Source organism: Orbilia oligospora (assembly GCF_000225545.1).
Source record: "Orbilia oligospora ATCC 24927 unplaced genomic scaffold scaffold00210, whole genome shotgun sequence".
NCBI lineage: Eukaryota > Fungi > Ascomycota > Orbiliomycetes > Orbiliales > Orbiliaceae > Orbilia > Orbilia oligospora.
In genome coordinates, this window is record NW_011645767.1 from 537572 (window position 1) to 556807 (window position 19236).

Sequence of the window (19236 nt, forward strand, 5' to 3'; positions counted from 1 at the left end):
TTGCACTGGAACGATTCGACAATGCAATGGATGGTGATTAGGTCATCGGTTTGTGGAGGTTGTTTGGAGGATGGGTGGTGGTGGTGAACTGGGGTTCATGACACCCCGGACAAGCAAGGCTGCTGTGGCGAGAAAGGTTTTGGTGTTTTGAATTGAACCGGGTGGAGCTTGAGCTTTGGCGAATGCAGGCTGCCCTGCTGCATCTCTTACTAACCAAGCAACTAACCACCATCACCACGGACCACATAGAGCCCGCACCCGAAAGTTGAATTTGAATTCGATTAATTACTATCTCGATAAGGCTATTGGATATCGTGGATTAATTACCATTGCTAATGTTATAACTCGTGGTAGATTCAACCTCATGAAAAAAGGAATAAAAGGCAGTGGTTCCACGTGCGAAAAGCATGCCAGCCAATTACAACTCCACCTTCCCGTCCCATACGAAAAACCATGCAAACCTCGATATGAAAACCCTATAAGAAACGGAAATTTCACTTTTGAAATCCCTCTCGGCACAGCAATTAATTTCTATCAATTACTTAGTTCAACCGACGTGATCATGCAATGCAATGTCATGTACATACAGCTCGCTGCCGGCTGCACGCCAAAACAGCCGCCAACAATTAAACACCCCCAATGTGGATCCTTAGCGAAGTCGAATTGCCGCTTCTTGAAAATCAACTTTTTCCAATACCAAAATTCCGAAGCTAGGATCGAGACCCTAGTCTGGGAACTATCGAGACCCCATGGCGTGAGGTGACCAACCATGACTAGCGGGGACGCCGAAGTATTGGGTTTAGCGGCGTTGGTCGGCGTTGGTAGACGACTACTACAGTATAGACTAGGTGCCCACCAAGGTGGTTACTTGTGTATTTGCTGTCCCACACGTACACATGATCCGGATTGAACCTAACGATGCAAGGATGGTGGTGCACCCCTCCATTTCACTCTCTTCTCGAATCCCGTCCGAACGGAGCGAGCTGAGCTAGAGAGAACGTTCGAACTCATTGGTTTTGAATCTTGAAGCTATTCGACTAATTTGGAGGCTACTGGTACCAATTGATACTCTCCAGCTTGCGATAGCTAGCTAAGCTAAACTAAATCGAAAAAACTCGAAACTAGCGGGGTTACGGTTTTCTCTTTCTATAAAGAGTTCGGCATAAGCGCGCCCTTCGAAACAGTCATGGATCGGTATCACATTTCAAAGGAATAGATTGCATATTCTACTATACTATACTATATTTATTTACTCTTCTTTTATTAAATCCTTATTCCAAGCACGCGGGTTTTGCCTTAATCCTTCGGGTAAAAAAAAAACAAAATGTCAAAGTTCAGTAACTTCAAGTCCTACGATGGCTCTAAAGTCCGGAAACGAGGGTACCGTAAAAATGAAGTCTGGGATGAACATAGGGACTTCATTCTTGATCTCGTGGGGCGCGGTGAGAAGCAAAGAAATATCCTCGAGGCATTGAAGAATGAGAGAGGTTTTAATACCAAGTTTGTAAACAAGCTATCCCGATTTTCACCCATTGTACGAACTAGTACTTTATATAGCGATCTCTGAAACCTAGCCTTGGTGCTCAATCCTTGGCCATGTACCAATGCTATACTATAAGCTTATAAAAGAGCAATCATATTGAATTGATTTTAGACTGACAACTTGGTGGGAAAAAAAACTAGTCTCAATCAGTTGAAAAGCAAACTGGGGATCTGGGGAGTATCGAGTAAGAACCTGGCAAAGAAGCAGCGGAAATGGATCTACTTGATGAAAGAGCGCCGGCAAGCCTTGGGGAAGGAGACAGTATTTTATTTCGGCGATTCCGGCCAGGAAATCACGGAATCGCAGATGGGGAGTATCATGAGAGGAGGAGAGAGGGAGTTCTCCGGTATGTGAACTTAAATTTAGATTCAATAAGTACCTACCTAGGTACTTAGATATTTTAGCATCCGAGGATACTAACGGCTCGATAGCTATGAATGATGTCCCTGCGAGCCCTGGAGAACTGGAAATGGCGACGCCCCCTCCAACGGCCCCAAATGATGAAGACGCAGAAAACGATGCTACCTCCCAAAGACACACAGAGCAAGTCGATGATCCAAATGTAAAAGCTACAGAGCCACACAGGGCCACTGCCAGTCCTAGTACTTTACCCATCGACTCACCCGCAATTAGCCAGGTATCTATCGAAGACGCCGGGTCAGGGACTTCGCCGGCTACAGTGAATGAGCCTGAAACTCCAGAGCCAGCCGCAGACTCTCAGCCAACCACACAGCTCCCAAGCACCTTCGAAAACATCTACAAGAAAGTACTCCACTCGCTCGAATCATTTCATCTTGCTGCTAATAGTTCGGTCGCGGCAGCAGACAACCTGTCTCCCATCGACGTCACAGGCAATTCTTGGTCAGTACCGCCAGACGACCACGCAACAGAACTGGCTGAGTGGATGGAAGATGTGTACAATGATGCGGAGGTGTTTTTGGAGATCGTCCATAATTCTGTTAAGAACTCTGGTCTATCTTTTGCGATTTGCCGGGATGAGATTATTACGCAGTGGACACAGGAGTATGATGAGGACCCGTTGCCGTATCATATAGCCTGGTCTATTGTGAATGGCATTCCACTGAAACCAGTGGTGAATGGATGGGAGGACTTCCCGGTCAAAGTAACGACGGGCCCGGAGTGGGTTTATACCAGCTCAGATCCAGTTATTCAGCGGAATACCTGGTTGCCTGCCGAAGACCCTCCAAAAAGTGTCTTAACAGAAGAAGAATGGGAGCGGATCGATTACTTTTTCACAAAACACTACCACAAGCTCAAGAAATTCTCCGACAAAGTCGCAAAGTCAAATAGCGAAGCTGAATTTGTTGAAATCTTCCGCCAAAGAGCTGCCCATCTTCAGAAGCTTCGACACTTCTTCGGCGAATACAACTACTATACTATTTTAGCACTAGAAGGTTTCGCCGATGTATGTTTCCAGATTCACATGATACCCGACGAAGATGTTCTATTCATATACGAATGTGCCACAAAGGCATTCGAAATGTTTGGGTTAAAATATCACGAGTCAGCACTCGAACTTTACAAGCAACTCGGCTTCCTCCGTAAAGAAACAAAGAACTACTCGGGGGGCATGGAAGCTTTTATCTCGGCCTACAGAATCGCAAACTTCCGTTGGGGATTCGAGTCACTGCAGTGCATTGAATTCATCGCTGAAATATCACGTTGCAATTTCAAACTCGGATCCCCAGAAGGCGGAGACTACGTCCTCCGTAAAGGTCTAACACACATACAATCCATCGCTGCCAAAGCCTCCCCTGACGACTACTACACCCACTTTGCTCTCGCAAAAGCTCTGAATTTCATTGCATCTGTATGCAAATCATGCGGCCGAAAGGAGGCGGCTAACACAGTCGGTAGATTCTCTATACAACAGTTCATGACCTACAGATCCAAATACACTGGAACTGACTTGTCGAACAATGGTTGGGGGCCGAGATACATGGGTGAAGCGTTCCTTCTCGTTAAGGATTACGAAAATGCAGCAAAGATGTTCCAGTCGGCTTTTGAGATTTATTCGGACTACTATGGGCAGAGGGACAAGAGGGCCATGGATGCTATATCAAAGCTTTGTAGATCTATGAGGGCTAGGGGGTTGATCATGTATACGGTTCCGATTTTGGAAAAGACTTTGATGTTAAGAGGTGGGGCGGGAGATGAGAATGAGGAGGATGAAATCGGGTTTGAGATTTGGATGCGGTATATGGAGACTGTTATGAGGGTAAGCGGGCGAAAAGAAGAGTTGGTGGATTTGAAGAAGCGGTTAACAGATGGATAGCAGATGTATACAAATGGTATTAACCTCGGAGCAGAAACTTGAAAGAATACTTGTCAATTTCGTCAATATATGCAATTTGTATCGTTTTGAAGTCAACCAAGAGCCATTACTTGAGAGCCAATGTAAAATGAGAGTTATGATACAACCCCTGGCCAACTATACCATATGCACATTGACTAAAGAATTCTTGATTTCGGGTAAACTATAATTAAAGCCAACGGTAAAATTAAAAACAATGTAGATTCTTGAAACTTGGTACTAAGACTATATAGTTAGTTTAAGCTTAATACTTTTCAAGTTGAGTCTTCATAGCTATGAATTATGCGATAGTATTATGAAGTATGCCGAGAACCCCCAATAACTAGATCGCTTAAAAGGTATTATATCACGAGATTTACTAGAACCTCAAGGCCCTACCATTGGCGGCAGGAAACCACCGCCACTATATACCTTACCTTCGCTACTACCGTTGTCGAGGAGCTTACGAGCCAAAAAAATCCCTAGGGAGAGATGAGCCCAGGAGAGAACGATTGCAGGAAAAATCTAGGGCCTGGCCGTTTGTCCTCGTGCACCTAAGCATCTTCGAATCTTCCACCTTCCAAGCTTTCATCCCATCAAGTACCTCACCATTTCATCATTTCTAAGGTCAGTGCACATATTTTAACTATAGAACTTTGCGGTAGCTCATAGGCTTCATACGAGGTTCGAGATATTTTAATACCAGGATACTAACTTGTAAGGAACCTCGAGCGTGCGAAGTCGGGCCGCATTTTGAGTGATGGCTACCCAAGGCGATGAGGGTTTCCCTCCAGACTTTCTCATTCCAGATACGCCTACTAATCCTACTATCCACTTCACCGCTGGCGACGTAAGTTATTCTTCCCGTTAAATTAATCATGATCTCGGTTACCTGTCTCCCTAACATTCGTGGTCGTACAGATTGCTTTCCTAGCCGTAGGCAGTCCGGTCTACCTTGCTATATTACTTGAATGGCTAGCTTGGCTAGTAAGTTCGCATTCCGAGGTTAACGGTTCGACAATATAGGATTTGTGAGGATATATTGACGTTTTCTAGGGAGCATTCTTGTATTGCTTTTACCATTGTTTAGTCAAGGCTGTCCGAAGCAAGGACTACAAAAAGGCTATCTTGACGATTTTCATGATCACTTTGTTTGTTATACTTCGGTAAGTACCAGTTAAGATCCCTGGTTCCATTTGGGTGACATGAATTTAAAATGATCCTTGGACCCGGGATCGAAATGTGGCTCAACGAAGGCCTCTGTTACACAATTGATTATACAATCACTAATTGTTACAAAGTCTATGTTTCATTCCGGTTCTGATAATCAGCATCCCTCTTCCTGCCTCACTCAGGGCTCGACTTCCAGGCTACTGGGCTTCGTTGTTGGAACTTGTCGCATTTTACGCTTTCGTGGTCCTACTGCTCTTGCCTACCGGCTTCATCATTTACAACATCTTCAACAAACGCGTAGGCAGGAAAGCACGATATGCCAGTCTTCTCAATGATGATTCCCCTAAAGTGATTATTATTATGCCATGCTACAACGAATCGGCAGAAAATGTCATGAAATGTATCAACTCAATCGTTGAGCAAGATTACCCGATGACATGTCTTCACATCTGTCTTTCTTTCGACTCCGATGAAATCACCCCGGACTATCTCGAGGTTCTTACTAAACTCGGTGTTCCTATGATCCGTAAGAACAAATTCCCGGTCGCTATCGACGTTCGTTATCAGGGTACCCGCGTTACCGTCAGCAGATACAAACATGGAGGGAAACGACACACTCAGAAGAAGACGTTTCAGATGATTGATCGTCTTTATGAGAAGTATCTAGAACTTCAAGATGATGTATACCTTCTTTTCATCGACTCTGATTGTATTTTGGACAAGTACTGCGTCCAAAACTTCATGTATGAAATGGTTAGTACCTCCAAACAATGCCCGTGGATGGATAAGTACCCTTTTGATTAATTTTCATCTAAAATACAGGACTTCTTGCCCAAGAGGAAAAAAGGTCGTCAGGTTATGGCTATGACAGGCGTCATTACTTCCCGGGTTGAGAAAGGTCAAGGCAACTTTATCACTCTTCTCCAGGATATGGAATACATGCATGGTCAACTCTTCGAAAGGGCTGTCGAATCTAGCTGCGGAGCGGTTACTTGTCTACCAGGCGCATTGACTTGCCTAAAATTCTCTGCCTTCAGAAATATGTCTGTCTTCTATTTTGCAGATATGGCCGATAAGCACGACAACCCTTTCGACTATGGACAATACCACTTGGGAGAAGACCGTTGGCTCACCCATCTCTTTATGATTGGTGCTAAGCACTCTTATCAGATCGGGTTCAGCACAAGTGCTTTTTGCAAGACCGAGGCTTGCTCTACTTGGAATTCTCTGGTTAATCAGAGAACTAGATGGTTCAAAGGTTTTATCACCAATGAGGCCGCTATGTTGACTGATTGGCAATTGTGGCAACGATATCCCTTCCTCTGCGTTTTCCGTATGATGCAGGATACAATTCGTACTACTGCCTTGCTCCTCGTTCTCCGTAAGTTTTTTTTTGAAGCTTTGAGGTGCTAGCTAGCTACTACGGCCTCGATGCTAATAAGAGGTGTATAGTGGTTCTCTCGCTGATGACTAGAGTTCAAACCGTCCCCGGCCTTCCTCTGCCCCTGATTGCCCTCTCCCTCGGACTTAATTGGGTGTTTATGACCTACTATGGATTCCAACTCAAACGGAAAAAGGCATTTCTATATCCGGTTCTGTTTATGGCAAATCCGGTACTCAACTGGTGGTATCTCATCGCCTCTGTCTATAGTTACAAGCGTCGGAGTTGGGGTGGACCTCGAGTTCAAAGAAAGGTCGGACAAATCCCAGATACGTCGGAAGAAGATGAATCGGATGGCCTACCGGAGCTTTCAGACCGCGAACGGGACGCTATACGAGAAGCTGCCCTTCCCTGGCGAACCTTGTCCGGCCGTTTTGTTCCAGCCCGTGTCGGTGGAGATGGCTTATATCATCGTTCTGATTTACAACTACCACTGTCCGGCCGCTCTAGCGTTATCCTGCCACAACTCCTAAATAGTGATGCTGCGAGTACGTTGACCAGGAATAGTGAGGCCTACTTGACTGACCAGTTAGCACCACCGATGCCCAACCGAAATAGCGTGTTTTCCACCTTTTCGTATGACTCTGAAGTCGGAAGATTGTATGCCCCAGCGCAAACTTTCCTCCATACCAATGGCGACAGCCTTCCGGATCTTGAATCTCGATATACAACCCCAGCACCATTGGATGATTACCGTATCAGTATCCCAGTCCCATTCAATGCTTTGAAGCCTGGTGCGACAACCCAGCAAATGCCCCCCCGACAAATTCCAACATTCCAAGTCCCAAACCATACTGGCGACCTCGGAGCCATGTCATTCGCTCAAATCCATGAGGCTCAATTCGATAATACCTTACCGCATGCAATTTCGGACAATACGCCTCCACACTACCGTGCGCACAGACTATCTGTTCAAAATACCATCGACATCCTGTACCCGCCTTCTATCGTTGCGCCCCAACACCAAGCCGAACCTGATACTGACAACCGCCCCGGCTCACCGGACTCCTGGACCCGTGACGACGACGCCGCATTCTCTGCCGGTCCCATGAACAAGGTTCCTAAGGACCCATTCGAGACGCCTAAAAGTCAACCACAGTCGGGTGCTGGAAGTGCTAAGTCGAAAGGTAAGTTGGTTAAGAAGAAGCCTGCTTCGATAGAGATTGATGATGGATCCGTAAAAGAGAAGAAAGGTGGTATTCTTGGTTTCCTTAAGAAGCATTGAATTCGCCAACACAAAGCTGTTGTATTTTTATGATCGGAGGCGGTCGGTTGGTGTTCTTCATTTGTTTATATCAATCCCGTATGCCCTTTCACTTTTTTCTCCTGTCCTTTTTGCGCCAGGTTAGCCGGTTATTTAACCTTAAGATATGGAGGCAAAGGGGTGGAGAGAACGAATTGACTTCTTTTATTTTTATTCAGAACCTAGGTCACTATTTTTGATGTAGTTATGTAGTCACAAGATTTCAATCTAATGTAAAAAAGTGTAAAGGTATTGATGGAGAAAGGTAACATCAACGAGCCGTCCCGTGATATAATTTTGTATAGACGTTATAGCATAACTTCGTTAAGAACCGAACGAACTAAGAAAAAAAAATAGGTAATAAAAAAATATCAGACAGCTGTATGCTCCATCATTTGCCAACTCATATAAATTTGAGAACCCTCCATATAAAATTGAAAAGAACAAAATCCCTCAAGCAAACAAGATTCAAAAGCCAAACCCGTCCAGAAAACAAATATAAAAAAACGAAAACAAAATGTCTAAGGAAAATCAAAGGACATATAAAGCGCTTTAGTCCGAATCAGAGCTGGAAGAGCTGGAACCACCCTTCTTCTTTGGGGCGAAGGGGTCCTTGTGCTTCTTGTTCTTCTTGTCCTTCTTCTTCTTCTTGTGGTGGTCGCTAGCAGCGTTTGCTAGGAAACCACCGCCGATAACTCCAGCGAGTGTTCCGAGGGTACCGCCGCCCAATTTGTGGCCGGCGAAACCACCAGCTGCTCCTCCTAGGAGTGCGGAACCGAGACCACGCTCACCGGGCTGTCCGGGTGGGGCATTTGGGTCATATGGAGCATTTGGGTCACCACCGAATTGTTGTTGGTATTGATATTGACCGTCTCCGCGGGTTTGATCATAACCTTGCGGCGGTGGAGATTGATATCCGCCTTGCTGCTGGTATTGTTGTTGATCATAACCTCCTTGCTGAGGATATTGACCGTGTTGTCCTTGTGGTGGAGGATAACCTTGCTGCTGAGGATATGGGGAACCACCGTAGCCTTGTTGCTGCTGGTCGTAGCCGTATTGTCCTTGTGGTGGAGGAGCGCCGTAACCTTGCTGTTGTGGATAACCACCGTAGCCGCCCTGCTGCTGACCTCCGTAGAAATCTTGGTTGGACATAGCTATATAAGATGTGTATATATATGTAGGAAAATTGTAGGTAAACTTTGTTGTGTACTCTATTTGGGGGGTAATGGAAGTGTTTGATCAAAGAAGATGATGATATTGAAATAAAAACCAGCTCAAAAAGCGGGGTTCCGAGTCCTATTTGTACCCCTCTTCTTCGGATTCGCAATCATAAGGTTTCCATATGCAATCCTAAGACATGGACATTCTGGAATGTCAGCATGGTACAAAACGGACAATAGCCGGGGTGCCCGACGGAATCAACTTCTTCTACCTGAGGCTGAGCTTGGCTATGCGGGATTTACACACAAGGATAACGCAAGCCAAAAGGGCAATGAACCACCCTCATTTTCCCCCGTCCGCAGACGTCGGTCTGCTGTGTGGTGCAGAGGTCCAGCTAGTTCTCCAAGTTTCCTTAGCCAGTCATAGGTACATCAACCCCTGAACAATGCTGCAACCGGGGCTAACATTTATTAGGAAGCGATGACCTGTGACTATGAATAGCAGGAGGATAGCGTAGGCCAAGATCTCGTGCCAAGAAGTCATTCAACTTGCCGTGAGACCCGAACAGCAAAGCTGATTCGTCATAAAGCAAGCCGGCAGAAGACGCTATGCAGCCCTAAGGCAAATACCCTCGACGTACGAGCTCCGGAATACGCCTCGTTGGGAGAAAAGATCCCCGTTCAAGCTTTTTCGAGTAACCCATTTGTTCTCCCAGGCCATGTACGGAAGAAAGCCACTCCGAGGAGATCAAGCAAAATGCGGCTTCGTCAGTGGCTTGACATGACCCAAGGCGCTATTGGCATCTTTCTGGCATCTTGGACCCTGGAAAGTCGAATGTCCAAGCATTGCCTAGTGATCTGGGATACGTAAGCTCGCGACCGGATTTAGGACGTGGTGTTCGCCACCTGATTTTATTGGGGGAGGAAGGGTCATAAGGTCCGAAGAGCGGTCACTGCTCGGCACTATCACACAATTGTCTTTGGTTCACATCTTTCCTCTCTGTCTCGTTCAGCTCCGCCCGAGGCTGTTTAATTTGCTGGAATGAACCTTGGGAGATTGATAAGCTTGTGAAGAGAAAAGCTCCGTGCGGTGTGCTTTGATGCCGTGAGCAAAGCTTTTGCCGATGTACGGCATGCCTTGGGCGCCTGGATTCGGGACTCATCTGTTGCCGTCATATGCCGAAGCTAAACGCCAAGAAACCCACGGACGTGGTGTTGAGCTAGCTTTGATCCTAATTACCTAATATTCGAAGTCGTATTCATCGATAGGAGAAGCAGATTGACTGATTAGAATCAGTAGACATGTCTGTCGGCGGCAAAGAGGGAGGTGAAGGATGTTCGGAGGATTAGATTTTCAAAAACACGCCATTTCCGTGAGAGACTGTCGGCGACAGTTAGTTCGGCTTGGCTCAGGAATGTAACTGCGAATTGGTCTCGAGGACAGAAGACGAATTCAAGTGGCGAGGGAGCTACCCAACACGAAAAATACAACATGTTGGGACAGAGCTCGGGTTGGAGCATTATGTGGCCGTGGCGCGGTTTGATGTCGTATGTTTCAATCTGAAGTTGCAATTGGGTCACCAGTTCTAAATAACTTCTTTCCTTTCTTCTTTCCTTTCGAAGTTTCCAATGCTTAATGTAACGCCTACCAAGCTCCCGAGTGGTGAACATGTTTCGATAATATAATCTTAGCCATTCGATCTGAACCGCAACAACCTTACCTTATAATATTCGATCGGCTGTGCCGCTATATCTTGACATATTCTAAACCGAATTCCTGCGGCCTTCAGCTTGTGAAACTATTCCAATTGTTTAGTACTATATACAATATTGTTATAAACTCCGTTATATTATGCAAGTTTCAGCCTGCCAGTCGGCCATCGACTTCACGGGCAATGCGTACGGGTGGGTAATGCACTAACTATTAAATTGTTATGCGACTGCTGGCAGGATCCGGGCAACTATAAACATTATACTATCCTTTCAGGTCTGGGTACGAGACAATATGCTATCAAGAAACAACATGATTCAAATTCCATATGTTTTAGAATATATATTGACCATGAGCAGTTGGCCGTGATCTCATAAAAGGGTAAAAATGCCCGTGGCCCCTTTCCGTGTTACAAACGGAATGCTCTTTTGCTCATTCAGATTTACAGCCCCTCCTATAATCACCACTTTTGAAAAATTTCCGTAGGGATACATATCGGACTCGCAGGCCAACGAAAAGTATCCTTTGCATTGATAAATGAAGTCATGGTGGCGTCTTGCCCTAAGATCGGGGGCTTTGATCGCACAGCTGGCCCGCCGAGAATACCCGCATGCTTTAAACGGATTTCCAGATAGGGTAGATATAAATTCGGGAAATTACACAATCACAGATCCTAACTGGTTAAAAATGGTCTTGCCGATGATATGTAAGTCGAACAATACCGCTCAAGTTGAATACAGTAGCTAGTCTACTACGGCGCTGCCGTTCATACTTAAAGCTTCCCCACTTCATGAATTCAACAAAACATCGCGAGACTGATAACTCAAAATTAATCACTACAATATCTAAAGGTATTAAAAAAGATAACCGCGCCGCGGATATTGATCCTTATATATATTACAATGACACTTGCTTAACTGGCAATTCAAATGGGCGGCTTTGGGGTCATCTGGGGGCGTCGCCGGAATTAGCCTTACTACCACCAAACGCCCAAACTGTCCCACGTAGTGGGCTATGGCTCGGATTTATGGATGTCAATGAAGTTCAAAAAGGAGGCAACACCAATCCCCCAGGCCCGGAAAGAAATACAGTAGGTATTAGTCCTTATTTACAACAATCTTGCTACCAACGATATATATTACATACAAAAGATGGCCATACTAATGGAATCAAAAGTTTGTGATTGCCAATGCACAAGTAGGATTTCCAGACAGGCCGCGATGCCTCACGTGGCAGAACAGGGATGGCGGGGGTCGACCAGATATGGAATTACTTGACAGACATAATATTGGATTCGGCGAGACGTTTAACAGTAAATCCTTATCATTCTGGACTGGTAGGGTAGTCTTATCGGAATGTAATTATATCAATAATACCACTTTCCCTCTCGACTTCAGCAAAATCAGCGATAATCAGAAATTTTGGGTCGTAAAGGAACGTATAGATAATTCCTCAGAGGTTGGAGTTGCGTCTGTAAGACGAAGGTATGGCTCACTGATAACATTTGATATCCTTATCGATCGCATAAGATCACGATGGTAGCAGTATTGATGCTGATACACTACTATCTAGAATCATGCCGAGACTTCCTGATATCCCAGGTCCGTGGACGATGTGTATGAATCACTTTGGAATATTTGATTCATGGGAACTTGGGGGCCAGCCTGAGTACTACAAGGATCTCCCGAAAAGTTCACCTGAGAGAACATCGATTGGTTGGGGCTGCTCTCCGCAGAGGTGGACACTTGTCGGGACATCGGTAAATGCGCCTGAGGCGAGGAAGTACTCTTATTCTCTGCAGGGTTAGATAGTTTAGATATCATTTATTAGACTATGCATCAACATTCAAACCATTTACGTACTCGTGCATGTACACTTTTTTAATTTTGGCTTTAAACCGGCAGTTGTTCCATCTGGGAGCCTTTTAGATATATTTAACATCCCAATTCTATGTTAGCCTCGATACCATCATTACATTGTTATATGTATTGGATTTGCCTCGTACGAGACAAGTATTTAATTTTGCGCATACAAAATGAATATTTTATGCTTCTGAACCCAAACTTGCTTAATGTCGAATATCGTACAGGTTCAAAGTATAGACTTCATATATTTTCCGCTTAGGATTCCCCGCGCACCCAGTTCATAGGTTTTGGGGAAAGGTAATCTTCCGTTTTTGTTTTAATCTCACCTTACATATGTAGGCGCATAGAATAGCCAACTCAGTTGCCGAAATATTAAAACCTGCAGGAGGGGTAAAAGTAAGTATCAGAATTGTAACAGAGGTTCTAGAGTTATGGGTATCGGAAAATCTAGACATGCCGCGTTTCAGACTGGCTGTATGGGGGTCCTAAGGGCGCCAATGTAAGACGTTGTAATTCTTGAGATACTGCATTAAACTTTATGCCGTCCTGAGTACTTTCAAATAACTATAGCCAAACCCACTCCTCAAGACTTCTTTTAAAAGTAAGGAGGGTACATAGACATACCAGGCTATAAACACCAAGCTTCTTAGGTTGTATTTAAATAGCAATGCCTTGCATTCGTAAGGACAGGCTGTCGAGTTGGTAGTGCAACCAACCAACATTGCAACAGCCATAGTTGGAAAGAGTTGACTGGTGGCTAGCCTCTTACTAGTCTGGAGAAACCAACATATTTACATACGCAGTACAGAAATATGGTTTCTTATAGCTGGTTCGGCTTTGTTAACATTACAAGAGAGTATAGTAGCTACCAAACTGATCAATTGAAACTTACTGCACTAGAGAAGTAGTCCGAGAGTTCAAACTGCAGGTAGTTTATCAGTTGAAGTAATCTAAGTGTATTTATATCATGTTGTTAGTGATAAGTTGTTATCGATGCAGTATCAAGGAGATATATCGATTAAGATTATTATCGGGTTATCAATTGCGATTGGAGGTGGTATTCGTGCGGGTATGGTAATATCTTGCTAAACTTATAACTAGCGATGGAAGTTGGTGAATGCATGTATGTTTACAGACTGCAGGTTGGCTTGGTGGCCTCAAGATCTTGATTTTAATTCTGCTTATTACGCTTTGCGAAGAGAATTCGGATTATAGGCAGGCAGGCAGACGTTTATTTAAACGATCCTTTTCCTCCACACCCACTTACTTATTTCTAATACCCAGAACACCATAACAAAGTAGTTAGCCCTGTCTATCTTTAAGATATTCTCTTCTTCGTTTCCAAATTTATTCAATTCTGTCTCTCATTATATTAAGAAAGATCTTTTCTTATCTTGACTATTTTCAATGCATTTCTCATCGGCCCTCGTTTCATCTTTGTTGGCTGTCGGGTTCGTCTGTGCCAGGCCACAGGGTCAAGTAGTGAATTCTGTCCCTGCAACCGTCACACGCGAAAACGTGGAAGCTAGGAAATGGGGAAACATGCGCATGTGTAAGTCTAACCCTATCGAGCCCCCAGCAGTAGTCTAGAGTATTATATCCCTAGCTAGTGTGTAGAATTGCGGCTAGGGTTGTTTTTGTCTAACGCTTAGACTAATCGCGGTTTCTGGGTGTAGGTTTGGAGAAAAAGAACAATTCTAAGTATTTCGCCGACACTTGCTTGACTAGCAAGCTGTCTAATGGATTGAATCGCCTCGACATGCAGGCGGGCCTCGCTGCGGGGAAAGTGGCTCCATCTTCTAAAGCTGTGTGGAGTGCCTTCAAGGTTACGGCGAATCCCTTAGGAGATTATGAGCGTCCTGGCTCAAAGGAATACTCCGTAAGTATACAAGTACAGAAGACTTGAAAGACACTTAATACATATGATCGGACATCGCTAACTTCATCCCGATCTCATTGATAGTTCATGATCGTAAATGAAGGCATCAGTCGTAACAGCAAGCCTCAATGCCTCACCTGGGAGAAGGTTCCACCCTACGAAAAACTTGAAGCTGTAGAGAAAGTATTGGGCAAAGCTCTGCCAACGAAGTCCTACTGGCTTGGTGGTGTTACAGTCCAAGACTGTGCCTTTCCATCTAGTTGGAAAAGTTCGAGCACCACCATTCAGCTTACGGACACTGCCTTCCGCCAACTATTCTGGTCAAAAGTCGAAGGAACTGGGAAAAGTGAAAGGCGAAGGTAAGTTCAGAGCGTTTTAATTCCTTATCATGGGTGCACAAATCTTTGGTAGAAGGCTAACTAAGCATCCGCGTAGAATCATTCCGCGAGTTTTTGCAGGAGGTTCGTGGCCAGGCGATATTTGCAATGGGTCTCTTGGTATCTTTGATAGCCTGGAAACCGGCAAAGAGCCAGACTATCTCAAGTCTATTACGACAGCTGTTACTGGGAAGACCAGCATCGGGTGGGGTTGCACTCCACAAAAGTGGTCGTTGGTTGCTAGTTAGGGCCTTTAGCCTCGCTGGTCGAGTGGTGCAGAGAAATTACGGGAGTTATTACCTACTACCTTCTATTGAAATTCTTTTGTCACATATTTATATTTATATTCCAGCCGGTCCATTTTTATGCTCGAGGTGCGACTGCTACTTACTTTCTAACTATCTTTCCATTGATTCTTGTATTTGGCATTTCTTGTATGTATGAACACTCTTATTTTACAAACAATCGAAGTAGTTTATACCTGGAGAAAAAAAAGTTCAAGCTACTCAAAAATGCCCTGTACGTAATGACTCTGACGTACCAAGCATCTCCACATCCTGGGTAAGCTAAGCACATCAGGCCTGCATGGTGCATGATTGCGTTCATTTGAGCGCATTTATGACCGCCGTAATCTGCAACAATTTCAACACAGGTCAGAAGACACGGGTGCGTTCCTGGTATCGCGAACCCACCCATGGGCCAATTCGCACAAATAATTGGCTGAACGATCGCTAACCTAACACCCGAAACCCGTTCCTCGGGGATTAGATCAGCCCGTCGAGAATGGGGCTCTGTATTAGACTTTCCCACAAAGAATATTACTTTTTAGACAGGTTGTGGGTCCGATATTACATATATTGTGTTTGCGATACTGACTCGATTACCAGGATATTCCTGTAACCGAAAATATTAAAATCAGTAAAATTATGTACGGTAGTTATCGGATGAGCCAATTTTGTGGAGAAACGTGCCTGGCTCGGCAGTTTCAGAATTAGGCTATTCATGATTCTGTCAAGAAACTAATATCGGCGTGACGTATCTTTCATATGATCACTTCACGTCTTCAAATTTGGGGGCTAGAAATTGTCGAAGTTAAATACTTTAAGATCTCCTCGATTGGCAAAATGAAAGAATGGAGAAAATACCAGCTTCCATTCCGGAGCCAGATTATCCTTGGTCATAAGACTTAATTGTACTTCGCCGAAGTTATGAAGTCCTTAACTTACGCTGCGTTTATAGCAGTTGCTGCCTCTTCCTTGCCATATACTTCCGCTACCACCGTTTCAAACAACTTTCAAAGTCGTTGTTCGGGCCTCTTGCAAAGCTTCCACCCAGATCAACAAACAACAGTTCTCGTCGCTGAATACCTACCTAAGGGTTCTAACTTTACGAATCCAATTGCCCACCCAACATGTGCCGGTGGTTGGCTGAGTAAATCCATTTTGACGGACATTTGTCGGTTAAGGCTCAATGTTTCTACAAGTAGCACCTCTAGCGTCATTATCGAAGCATGGATGCCTGCAAATTGGAATCAGAAGGGGAAGAGATTCGCCATGACGGGGAATGGAGGTTTGGCTGGATGTGAGTTGCTATATATATCTCCTGGCATTGGCGCGCACTTATTCGGTTGTTGTTATATAGGTATTGCATTTGATGATTTGAACTACATCAGCTCTCTTGGTTTTGCAACTGTTGGACATAACAATGGTCATGACGGCGATACTGGTGTTCCATTTTTTAACCGCCCTGAGGTTGTCAAGGACTTTGCGTATCGAGCGTATGTATTTCCCTTCACTGGTAATTGTATTCGGTTCTCGTATACCCCCATTAGTTGTAGGTTGGTGTCAATTGCAGCCGGCTGGCTGCGTTCAAAGCACACGTAGTTAACACTTATGTCACTTTATAGTCTTCTTACCGCAACAAAAGTCGGCAAGAAAGCCGTGAAACACCTCTATTCTCAGAACCTCAGAAAGTCATACTTCCTAGGATGCTCATCCGGTGGTCGCCAAGGCCTCAAAGCTGCTCAAGACTTTCCTGAAGAATATGATGGTATAATAGCGGGTGCCGCTGGGAATAATTGGAATAACCTCATGTCCTCTTTCAGCTACTACTGGAAGTTTGTTGCAAATGGCAACAACCCAGCAATCCTGACGCCAGAGCAGTGGGTTGAATGGCGGGATGAAGCTATAAGGCAGTGCGACAAAATCGACGGGGTTCAAGATTTAGTTATCGAAGATCCTAGGAAATGTAGATTGCGACCGGAAGCGAGACTTTGTGTTCCCGGGAAAACTTGGAGTTCTAATAAGTGTTTTACAAGTGCTCAAGTCACCTTCTTAAGGAAGTTATATGAGCCTTTCTATGGAAATAACGGCACATTTCTCTTCCCTGGATTCGGACCGGGCGACGAAACTATCACTTCAGTTTGGTTCGCAACTACTCCACCGCAGTATACTGTGGACTGGTACAGATATGCACTCTTGAACGACGAAAACTGGACGGTGGAAGCCAACTTCGACCTCGACGCGGTCGACAATGCCAATAGAATAGACCCCTACAACATTTCAACATACAAAGACCTATCAAAACTCAAAGCCTCCGGTCACAAGCTCTTAACTTACCACGGACTGGCAGACGGCCTCCTGAGCCACGAGGGCTCGGACAGATATTACGAATCTATAGTCCGAAGGATGGGTCTCCCTTCTGCCAAATTGGACAGTTTTTACAGATACTTCCCGATTCCAGGGTTAGGCCATTGCGCGACAGGAAATGGTGCTTGGTATATCGGTGCCGCAAATCAATACACGGATGCTCCTGCGGCGACTATCGATCCTGAAGGTGGGGTGCTTATGAGTATGGTTAAATGGGTTGAGCAAGGCATCCCACCTGAGAGGATAATTGGCAGGGGATTCACTGCGGACGGCAAGTTGGCTTCGACGAAAAACCATTGCAAGTGGCCGTTGCGAAATACATATTTAAGGGGTAATCCAACTAAGCAGAATAGTTGGGGTTGTTCGTAGGGGCCCAACAGAGTTACAATATAGATATATCTCAATCTAATTTGAAAATTCAGTTTGGTTTTATGTGACAAAGCTCTTCAACGTAATTACACCATTTCTCTCCCGGTCACCGCCCGCCAAATTACAAAGGGCACGTGTGGGTATCCGTATAGCAGCTATATGACACCTAATCGTAAAACATTATAATATTATCTCAGACTTAAAACGCTACATAGTAGCCTTAAATTTGAGTTCTTCATCCCTCAAACGAATGGCAGGGCCGCATACCCTAGTTGCATGTATACACCGGGCCAAGTATATACGAATACAATGGACCACTAAATCACGTATGCATAGATTTACATAACTGTAATTCAATGCCTTGCTCATCAAGATTCTTCGTCAATTAGTCAAGGTTGATCCTATGTGTTAGGGACCATAAACGAAGTGTAGAAAATAGCTCGTTCTCGTAACAACGATCTGAAACGTGTCTGTTATAACGAACGCTACAATTAATTTAGCCGTTCTTTTAGCTTCGCCTCTATTCCAGCCAACCAATACACTATTCGAACGTTTGTACGTCTAGCTACAGAGCTGAATTATTGAAGGGTTGTTGGTTCTAACAAGCCATATGCGTGAAATGACATCAATTTTCAAGAATTAGCTATAGCAAAATATATTAATACGTGGCAGCTTGAAACATCGAGTTCAAAAAGGCTTTAAGGATAGCTGGCGCTGACGCTCTAAGTTTAATTAGTTGACCCTGCGCTTCTATAGATCCATGATTTATTCTTGAGCTTAACATTCTCTGCGGTTAGCGACTGTCAGTCGACGTTTGAGCTAAAGGTAATAAAATCGACAGAAAAAATCGACAACAGGCAGTGACCGTCTGTTGAAATTGATCAGGTCAATTTCTCGGAAACAGAATCGACTCAGATATTCCTGTGCCTCAAGAATCTAGACCTCGAGCTTATTGACAAGAGAATATGCGTTTGCAAGTATTGGTCATAGGCACCGCGATCGTAGGTGGTACATCGGCCGTATTTAGCGAGGAGTTGGTGCAGCGATATCCTGAATGGACAAAATGGCAGCGGACCCGTGTCTGTAAGTATATATTTGGTTTCGAGACTATTATTTCCCCCAAGAGCCAAGAAAAAAAAGTTCCCTATCTAGTGGTCTTCTAGCTTGCTAGAATAGAAAGCGGAATGTTCAGCGGCATCAGTGCTCTGCGAGAATTTCGAACTAACGAAATACATAAATATTATATAGGCTTAGAAAAGCAGCACAATCCAAAGTACCACCAAGATGCATGTTTGAGCAGTAGCGTGGGTGGCGAAGATGGTCGCTTGGGGGTGGATCCAGACTTGTATTTTGGTCGGTCTAGCGCTAATACTGTGAACTATACGGAAACACCATATGAAGGAAGGTGGAGCGCTCTTTTGAATATCGGATGGCGGCCCTTTTGGAAAGACTTCTCACCCGATGCTTCGAGGAAATATCAAGTAAGTTATCATTACCTCGCTATTGTGTTTTA

At 44.6% G+C, this 19236-nt stretch overlaps 6 protein-coding genes across 6 annotated transcripts; 5 read left to right on the forward strand and 1 right to left on the reverse strand.

Moving 5' to 3' along the window:
* Positions 1-1324: 1324 nt before the first annotated feature.
* Positions 1325-3881, forward strand: AOL_s00210g142 (uncharacterized protein; the record flags this gene model as incomplete). Its single annotated transcript, XM_011128944.1, has 4 exons — positions 1325-1500; positions 1684-1889; positions 1975-3782; positions 3840-3881. The coding sequence occupies 4 exons, from the start codon at positions 1325-1327 to the stop codon at positions 3879-3881; spliced, it is 2232 nt and encodes a 743-aa protein (XP_011127246.1).
* Positions 3882-4617: 736 nt separating this feature from the next.
* Positions 4618-7696, forward strand: AOL_s00210g143 (uncharacterized protein; the record flags this gene model as incomplete). Its single annotated transcript, XM_011128945.1, has 6 exons — positions 4618-4707; positions 4779-4844; positions 4914-5023; positions 5159-5783; positions 5853-6411; positions 6483-7696. The coding sequence occupies 6 exons, from the start codon at positions 4618-4620 to the stop codon at positions 7694-7696; spliced, it is 2664 nt and encodes an 887-aa protein (XP_011127247.1).
* A 570-nt stretch (positions 7697-8266) lies between these two features.
* On the reverse strand, positions 8267-8866 carry AOL_s00210g144 (uncharacterized protein; the record flags this gene model as incomplete). Its single annotated transcript, XM_011128946.1, has 1 exon — positions 8267-8866. The coding sequence occupies one exon, from the start codon at positions 8864-8866 to the stop codon at positions 8267-8269; it is 600 nt and encodes a 199-aa protein (XP_011127248.1).
* A 2406-nt stretch (positions 8867-11272) lies between these two features.
* On the forward strand, positions 11273-12392 carry AOL_s00210g145 (uncharacterized protein; the record flags this gene model as incomplete). The annotated part of the gene is made up of 4 exons (XM_011128947.1): positions 11273-11291; positions 11437-11675; positions 11762-12069; positions 12158-12392. The coding sequence occupies 4 exons, from the start codon at positions 11273-11275 to the stop codon at positions 12390-12392; spliced, it is 801 nt and encodes a 266-aa protein (XP_011127249.1).
* Positions 12393-13857: 1465 nt separating this feature from the next.
* On the forward strand, positions 13858-14954 carry AOL_s00210g146 (uncharacterized protein; the record flags this gene model as incomplete). The annotated part of the gene is made up of 4 exons (XM_011128948.1): positions 13858-14002; positions 14127-14329; positions 14414-14688; positions 14765-14954. 4 exons carry the CDS (start codon positions 13858-13860, stop codon positions 14952-14954), a joined length of 813 nt encoding a protein of 270 aa, XP_011127250.1.
* A 960-nt stretch (positions 14955-15914) lies between these two features.
* Positions 15915-17723, forward strand: AOL_s00210g147 (uncharacterized protein; the record flags this gene model as incomplete). The annotated part of the gene is made up of 3 exons (XM_011128949.1): positions 15915-16287; positions 16348-16483; positions 16613-17723. 3 exons carry the CDS (start codon positions 15915-15917, stop codon positions 17721-17723), a joined length of 1620 nt encoding a protein of 539 aa, XP_011127251.1.
* Positions 17724-19236: the final 1513 nt, after the last annotated feature.